This window comes from Camponotus vicinus, unplaced genomic scaffold, assembly GCF_025532165.1.
Source record: "Camponotus vicinus isolate PSW18456_S1 unplaced genomic scaffold, iyCamVici1.0 SCAF_9, whole genome shotgun sequence".
NCBI classification, from domain to species: domain Eukaryota; kingdom Metazoa; phylum Arthropoda; class Insecta; order Hymenoptera; family Formicidae; genus Camponotus; species Camponotus vicinus.
The window spans coordinates 1,511,510-1,521,151 of record NW_028141981.1 but is presented as its reverse complement, the minus strand read 5'-3'; the positions used below and the strand labels follow the sequence as shown (position 1 = coordinate 1,521,151).

Genomic DNA, 9,642 nt, shown 5'->3' with positions numbered 1-9,642 from the left:
TGTACTATGCGCTCCGAATGCGTCTCCGAGCAGTGAGATCTTAATTTGCATGAGCGCCCGCCCGAGATAAATGCTCCGCGCAATAAAAGTCCGTAAATCCTTCAGTCATCAGACACGCGGAGCGAAAGAAGGGCACTGACAAGATTCAGAACAGGAAGATTCTCGACGGGGTCGCGATGAGATAGCACCCCTCGTTGCCCGTTATTTAAATTAGATCAATAAACCTAACCGACAGACTACTCCCACACGTTGAAAACCATCGTATTTGGCCGATTTGAAGCAGACGAGGCTGTCAAAGGCCCGATTTGCGAGGAAATAGCATTCTCGCGCTCTCTTCCTCTCTTTCTCTCCCTCCGCGCGATTTGCCCACTGCCTTACAGCCCGGATAAATCCTATCCTTGCCGGTAATTGCACTTACATCCTGCGCCTACGTCTGGTGGCGCAGTTTCGTTGGCGGAGGTGTTCAACGATCGCGATAAACGCCCTTCGGCTGAGGAAATGGATCATGATCGTCACGACGATAACGGTGGAGTGATTCAGAGAAAAAAATATTCACGGAACAACTATCTTTTTTCTTATACTTGAAATGTAACAGTAACAAAATAGAGAAAATGATACTTAATACATATTATATATAAATTAATATTATAAATTTTTCATCTATACACAAAACTGATTTATATATATTTTTCTTCATATATGTAATTTTAAAATGATTAGTTTTAAAAAGAGACATTTTGTTATCATTATTGTTAATTTTAAGATTTATTTCTATAAGATTCCACAAAACGATATACCAGTCGTGTACGTATTTATCGCTCTTTTCACCACGAATTTCCTTCACAGCTGCTTAGCGTTCTCGTTCGACGAGCGTAACTTGTACAAAGGCAAATAGCCCGTGCAACAGCTCGCATAAACGGCTATAACTTCGCTGTAACCCCGGTAACGTCACTCGTAACCCCATAAGGTACGCAACGATCCTCCTCCGCACGGTTTACACGTGCTCTCGTGTAGAGCAACGTCTCTTGGCTCATTGCCTGTTCGTTTTACAGCCTCATCGATACATATACATATCTACTTATATATACATATACTGTTTAAATTCACAGGCACTACGCTAAAATAAAATTGGAAGCTTAAGCTCCTTTTCCACCATTCGATAAGTTGGCAATTTCTTTAAGGATATCAGTTATATAATTTCCGCATAAAAAAAATTTTGTAATGAAGCTACTTTGAGAATAATGTTCTATTTCATCCGTTTTGTCGTTTATTGTTGTCATTGTATCGAATTATGCGTGTTATAGAATTATTATATTATTTAAAATGTTATTGATTACTTGAATGTTTTTAGTTGTTTCGATGTAGTATATTTCAAATTATATAATTATATTTTATACATTATATTTTATAACTAGATTTTACGTCATTTCATATAAAAAAAGCATTCTTTTCGTTTTTACTAAGCATGATCAATATATTACTGATTCTAATAAAAATTATGTATATGTTACATATATATAAAACTATAAAAAGTTAAAATATATATAAATACAATACTACACAAAATTACACAAAAGACAAAAGAGAAAAGAGAAAGATTTCCAAGCTATTTAGAAAAATTATCATACTAAAACTAAAGTGTTCAAAGGGGAAATTTCAAAGTTCAAACTTTGTTTAATTGATTAATCAGAATGAAGGGTTAATTAGAATAAAATGGGGTTTTACCTACTATCTCTTCTGTGAAACTCGTATACTAATGACTAATCGTAAAAAAAGCGCATAACAAAAGAGTGACTCAAAAGGACTTGTTATTAAAATTACACGTAATGGGATTATACTTTCCTAGTGATGTCACAAAGATTATGATTAAATTTTCTTTTTCATTTTGAATATTTTTTATTGTATTAAAATAATATGCAAATCATATTTTCTCTATTATTTTTTTTTATTTTTTCCCTATTTTGTCTATTATTAATTATGTATATATATATATATTTGGCAATAATTTAAAAATTCTTATAACATTTCATTAAAAATTTTTTACTTGCTGTTGCAATTATATTATAATTATATAATTTTAATTATATAATTATGTTTTTATAGCACACACGCGTTCCTTCATGTAATTAACTGTATTATTTTAAAATATATTGCGCGAAAGTAAATCATGACGTAACGTTTACAACGTACACGCTATGTGATATAAATTATAAGCGCGTTGCGAGTATCGAACAGCATTCTCGGTAACTTGTGCTTTAACGTACATAACGCAAAAATAAGTTTCATAAAAAGAAACGACTATTTGCGGTCAGTCTCTTATTGCTTGTTTTTATAAGCAGTGGAATGACTTTGAATTACCGTCCGAGAGTGGAAATAATTTGCGCAAAAAATATTTCCTCCTCCTCTTTTCGTTGTCGTGGAAATTGTTCGCGGAACTTGCGCGAGAAAGAAGATTTACTTATAGTTATTCGAATCTGTAATCTTAAAATTCGATTCTTATTCTCGAATAGAATCGAGGTGAAGGTATCGGAGATATCGCGGTATCCCGATATTTCGCAAACGGAACAACGCATAATGGAACAATTATCTCTGTTGGTATTATTACATCGTAAAATGTTTAGTGACGAGCCACGCCCCTCAATTGCTCGCGGAAAACTCAAATTCCGTGTCCACAATTCCACGTTCGCGATTCCGCAATGAACGCCGGCTAACCGAACTTTATTTCGACCCTTACCGCAGTTGCCGCTGTAATTATCCGCGAAACTCCATTTACCAACGATATGTAACGCAGACCAGTCGGTTAGGTGCCTCTTTGCGTACAACGGCTGGCTAAACGCGATGTAACAAACTTATCGTTGCGTTAGCTTTCCGCGTAACGAGATCCGCGAACAATTTTGCGCGCAAGGTATACGCGATCGACAGCATCAGCTACTCGAAAACACACGCTCATTAAATATTACCTAACTCGATTCGCGTCTCTCATCGTCATCATCAGCGGTAATTTTCTAAAATAATTTTATCGCTCATCGTCGGGGTGCGTACTCTTTCCGACACGCCGGAGGCGCCTCGTTTGCGCAGCATCGATTTTGGGTCTCGGAGAGAGAGCGAGAGAGAATCCAGCAGGGTCATTTAATTGATCGACTATCGAGCCGGTCATCTCGCTGACTGTAATGATCGCCCCGGTTAGACTCGCTCTTCCTTCCTCTCCTCTCTTTCCCGCGATACTGGCAGCCCGGTATTTTCATTATCACAGGCGTACCCACATACACAGGGAAACGAGCCATAACGGCAACGAGCGGGTACCTGAGCGATGACGCGCGCGGCTGATGTACCCATCCGCTTTCATCCCCCGCTCATTTGCATATTTCGAGCGGACCATCAACAATGGCGGCGCGGAGCGGCCTGGCTCGGTCAATAGATTAGTCTGATTAGCTTTATTAATTTAAATCGAGCGCGCTATAACCGCCTCGGGAGCGCGACGGCGGCCTCGGTTACACGTTGGAATTGCGTTTTCGAGGTAACGAAACGCGCGACCCGATAAGATGTGATAAGCGGACTGTTCCTCCTTTATAAATTCAATATTTACGACATATTTTAGTAATCTATAGGTAATCGAAAAATTATGTCATCTACGGATAATAAAAAAAAATTATATTATTAAAAATTTTATATCATTTTATGTAAGATCGCGCTAAATTACGAGGCAATTTTTCCGGCCATAAAGGTTATCTGGTTTTGTTTGCTCTGTTTTACTGTGTTTGAAGCAGAGAAAAAACGGTTTTCCAACTTGTAACAAAATCTTTCCATGAAATTTGCTCTTATACTAATCCATGCTAATACGATTTTTCTACAAATCCGTCGGTTAATATTAGAAAGAACATTAGTCACGGTCGACTTAAAACTTATCAGTATTAAGTTTTTTTTATCCTAAGTATAAAGGGACACGACAAACCGCACCGTTAGAAAGGCGCGCCGCTGTCTGTAGCGTGTCGCACGAATGCGATGCATTGTTGTTTGCATTTCGCCTATTTTCCTTTGTTATTACTGACGCCGGCACTCAGCTACGTAAATATTTAGTCGGTAGTCACGTGTATGTTCAGCAGTTTGGCCGAATATTTTTGTTTAACGATTGCGCATTTGTTTACTTGCATCAGCGTGAATTTTCGTTGGAATTCACGACGCGTGGAAGCGTTCGGTTTTTACGGTTTTTACAGAATCGCGTGCTCGACGATTTCGCGCAAAAAAACCATGCATGGATAGAATAAATTTTTTTTTATTACATTTCGGATTCATCAGTTCAATGACAAAACGATTGTTATGTTCTAATGTGAAATCACTCAGAGTTTTTATTTGTTATTTTTTATTCACTTTTATATCCTCGTTTTTATTTTTTTTTTGTTACATTTATTTTAGTTTTATCATTTAATACAACATTTTATATAAATAATGGTTCAATTAAGAATGAAATTAAGAATAAAAAATTTCAGAGATTAATTAAGTTCAAAGAATTAAGAATTTTTTCAAATTTTTTACTTATATATATTAATTTTTATTTTACATTATATACTTATATCGATTAATTGAATTTAAAGGCGATTAATGTTCGTAATTAAATGTTTGTCAAAATTGCATTTGCTTTCATTCTTGTAGCATTGGATATTAAGTTTCGTTGTTATCGTATTTTTCATCGAAATAACATTATCAAGACTAGAGAAGAAAATATAATAAAAGAAGAAAATATTTATATAGTGTCTTAATTAATCGATATTATTTAATTGCTCGATACAAACAGTATAACAAGGCGTACGTGATAATACTAAAAACGCGCTCGTCTTCAATGTTAATCAAGACAGGTACGCGGAAGTTCAGCAAGGAATAGTTAAATGACACATACACAATAACAGCACAATAGTCAATATTGGCACAACAGTCACGGATTAAATACGTGCGAAATGCCTCACAGTTCTTTGGATCTATTAAAAGTTGAATGCATATCATGCAATGCGAGTTTGCGTCGAAGATACTGCAAGCATCGATGATAGAATTTCATTTTATACAGAACGGAGTGTTCAATGTAAAATGAAAAAAAAATAATGTACATAAGTAAAGATTTTTAAATTTTAATTGTCTGAATTTTTTCAGTTTCTCTGAAATTTTTAATTCTTAATATAATTTTCAGTAAGACTTCCGAATAGCCCCTACCTCCAAATTTGATGAAACTTCTAGCATTTGAAGACTATAACAGAATACATTCACACCATAAAGGATTTTTTGCGGAAACGAGTAGAAGCGAAGAAACTCAAAAAAGAAAGTTTTCATATATTTCGCAAGAGATACTTATATAAATATCAGAAACGTATATACACACACACACACACGCGCGCGGGGTGTGCAAGGGGGGCCTTCGGCCGAAGGCCCCCCTTGCATCCCCCCCCCCGTGTGTGTGTGTGTGTGTGTGTGTGTGTATACGTTTCTGATATTTATATAAGTATCTCTTGCGAAATATATGAAAACTTTCTTTTTTGAGTTTCTTCGCTTCTACTCGTTTCCGCAAAAAATCCTTTATGGTGTGAATGTATTCTGTTATAGTCTTCAAATGCTAGAAGTTTCATCAAATTCGGAGGTAGGGGCTATTCGGAAGTTGAGCCTAATTTTCTTGTAGCAAATAATTATAATTTTTTAATACTATTAAAGCAGCAATTTCAAATTTTTATATATTGACAGTCGCATCAAAGAAAATGTTTTAACTGATTTATTGAATATGATTTCCCCAAATTCATCGTTTCAATATTATATGAAAAATAAAAAACAATTTAACATATCAATCCGACGCATAACAGCAGAATTGTATTCGCAACATTAATTTGTAATTAAAATACATTTGGATAAAAAGATATTTATATTACGCATTGTTCAATTTATTTATATTAACAATGTTTAAAAAAGTAATATTTAAAAAAATAATTATAAAAACAATATTTAAAAAAAAAAGAATTATTACAGGCAAAATAATTGTGAAATTTTAAATAAAAACTTAATTAGTAATTATTATGAGAGTGTGAACAAGTTTTGTTAATTTATGACCTTGCATGACCTCGAGTGACCTTTAATTATAGGTCATTGTACTCGTCTTGACAACCGCTATTATACTATAAATAAAAAAAATCCAGCATTCCATTTAAAAAAATTCAGATGACTTTGAGATATACTCTATACCTCCACTCACAAAAAAAACAATTGCACCATATTGTGTCCCCTTTGTAACCAAACAACTTTTGTTTGAACAATTTTTTTGTATCTTTAATTTTCTACGAAATAATTAATCGTATCCACTTAAATCAGACATACTGTATAAGTAATCGAGTAAAAATTTTTTAATCCGAATAATAATTAAAGACTTGAATTGTTACGAATACTTTAATTAAAAATTCTAACAAAGTAATAATTTTTATATATTAATGATACAATGATTAAATAAAAATTGTTAAATTGAGAATTTATTATTAAATTGAGAATATTGAATCACAAATTTAATATTAATTATTGTATTTCTATTGTTTTAATCTTTATTAAATATTATTATATTATATATTGAAAGGCAGGATATTGAAAAATTCAAGCTGAAAGTTTAATAATAGGTTCAAAAATTCAATAACAGATATATAACTTTAAAAGCAAATTTTAAAAATGTTACGTTATCGATTTTAAGGGCGTATTGTAATTTTAATTTTTAACGGCTTTAATTACCCACGGTATAAATAAAAATATTGATATCTTTGACGAGAATTTCTTCACCTATTATAAAATAATATTATTAAATCAATACACACACAAAGCAGGCATGTTAGGCAGATTTAGATAGTCTAGCAATATTTGTATTTATACAATCATATGTCTTTACGCGACCTTTCCTTTTTTCTTCTAGACACCAGTTTCTATATTCTTCGTACTTTTCCTTAAATTCTCATTTTGTATTTAGTAATACACGATCTGTGATACATAGCGGATATCATGTCGACAGTACGAAAAGGAGGTAATTCCGAAAGTTGGGTATGGGATTATTTTTCGATAAAAGATAACAGTATAAGTATGTCGGTATGCGATATTTGTGGTAAAGAGGAGAGACATAGAATACGTAGTGTCAATTTAAAAGATATGAGGAAACATTTATCTACTCATAAGGATATTTATAATATAGACAGAAGAGTAATACATTGGGAATCACACTTTGAAAGGGTGCAATGCTCAACTGATAGTATAAATGGTAATATAAAGTGCCAATATTGTAATGAATATAACAATATATTACTTCGAGTATCCAAAGGGTCGGATATGGAATCTCACTTATATGTATATCATAATGTTACGATAACTGATTGGAATTATCTTGAAAACTGGCGAGACAGGAATACTGAAGACTATTATGAAGTGACTCGGAGACCTACAGAATCGATCAAAAGAACAAGATTGTGTAAGCAATGTAATCATCAGTTTCGACGTAGTAATCTGTGCATCATGCTAAAGCATTTGATCCAAGTTCATAACCGTATACCCGATGTACCTTTGGAAAAACTACCACAAGGGTAAGAAAAACGGCAAAAATCGAATTTTATTAATTTACCTATTTTGAATTATTTATATATACTATTGCATAATAATAAGAAGAGAGAATCATGGATATAAAACTATAAAATTCAGATATTTAGCACGTATAGTATGTATTTACGATAAATATTTGGTATATATATTTGAGTCAATTTAACTTATTCTTAGGTTAGTGCATAAAAATATCATTACATATATATATAAATGTAAAATTTATTAGTTTAGTATTTTGATAATTGAGAGAGAAAGAGAGAGAGAGAGAGAGAGAGAGAGAGAGAGAGAGAATTTGTGAAACTTTATGTAATATAAACTTTATGTACACATAAATTGTGAATATATAATTATGAAGAATTTTTTTTTAAATAATCGAGCGAAAATTTTGGTTTTTTGATATCAAATTTTTAAGAATATTCAAGTTTTTGATAATATTTTAATAATAAAAGTATTTTTTGACATTAAAAAATAATAGTTGGAAAATTTGATGATATATATTATGCACATAATTGAAGCTATTTTATAGTATTAATTAATACAACCATTTTTTATGTTTTAAAAGATTACTTCAGTCGAATTATCCTATAGTTGATGCATCGAGCAATCAACAGCTACCAACATCTGGCACATCTGATAGCAGCCTTCAAGAATCTGCCAGGCTTCTGATGGCAGAACTTGCCAGTTTCATGGATAAATACAATCAGTGACGAAGATGATTAGTGATATTGCACCAAGCAACACCATAACATCGCTTCAACAGCTACACACACAAGTTCGGTCTCTAGATTTGATTTCTGATACTTTAGTACCATTATATTGTAATCGAGACACTCGATGTTCTCTTGTCAATATCATTGAAAATATTGATAAAAACAATGAAAACAATGAAAAGAATTTTTAACATAATTCACAAACAGACTTATAAATCTTGAAGGAGATGTTCAATATCGTAATATCGTTACACATCAATTAACCATCAGCAGTTAATTTAAGCAAAATTCTGATTTTAATTAGATCATTGTTTTTGATAGCTTTCATGAGTTTGACGGTTTGTTAAAACATTACCCGAAAAAATAAGTGAGAGAATTAATGTGTTTTTGATGAATAATCATTTTTTGTGCCGTTTTTTTTTAATTTAACAAATTAATTATAATTGCATCCATTGTTTTTTACGAATATATAATTTATCAATCATCTATTTATCAAGCAAAGATTTCAAGTTTTTATATTGTTTTATATTGTTTATATCATTTATATTTATAATTTATTAGATATAGATACACACACAAACACACACGCACACAGAAACACACACACACACCAGACACACACACACACGCATACATACATGCGCGCGTGCGCGCTATACACATCATCATATATTATGATCTATTATTAATTCTAGAAGAATAGTTTTTTAAACGTATTGTATGAACAAATATATTTATAAACCGATAGATTTTTGTATTCAATTCGTAGAAAATTGTATTGAAAGTCTAGTGAAAGTAATGTAAAATTGATGGAAATATTTAAATTAAATGATATTTTTGATAAGCATAATATTGTATCTTTTTAATTTATAATTATTCCAATACGCACTTAAAAGTTTATTATATATAATATTCGATTAATATGTTTATCTCTTCTTATCAATATAATATTTTATGCTTTGACCGAACTTATTTCGCTAATTTCAAAATATTTTGCGGTTTTTAGTCATGTCTATTGTAATACTCGCGATTGTGAAAATTTTTGTGTAATATCTTTTTAATTGATGATTATTATCGACACAAAATTAATAAGCTAATAATTAGTTTAGTACCTAATTATAAAAATTAAGATACATTAGACAGATTTAGATAGAAGATTTAATGCTAAACTATGCATATCCATATTTACATTTATATACAAAATTATTCATTTTTAATCTTTTTCTTTTTTTTATTATCTTCTATAATCTTCATTATAAATTTTAGTATTTATAGAGCACTTTATTCCCTTCGAAAGAAATACACATTTAAAAAATACATAAAAGCTCATCAT

General features: G+C 31.6%; 1 protein-coding gene across 1 annotated transcript; it reads left to right on the top strand.

Annotated features, from left to right (window-relative positions):
- The first annotated feature begins 6,899 nt into the window (after positions 1-6,899).
- LOC145976797 (uncharacterized) lies at positions 6,900-8,708 on the top strand. Its single transcript, XM_083108209.1, has 2 exons — positions 6,900-7,583; positions 8,162-8,708. Exons 1-2 carry the CDS (start codon positions 7,012-7,014, stop codon positions 8,304-8,306), a joined length of 717 nt encoding a protein of 238 aa, XP_082964335.1. The 5' UTR covers positions 6,900-7,011; the 3' UTR covers positions 8,307-8,708.
- Positions 8,709-9,642: the final 934 nt, after the last annotated feature.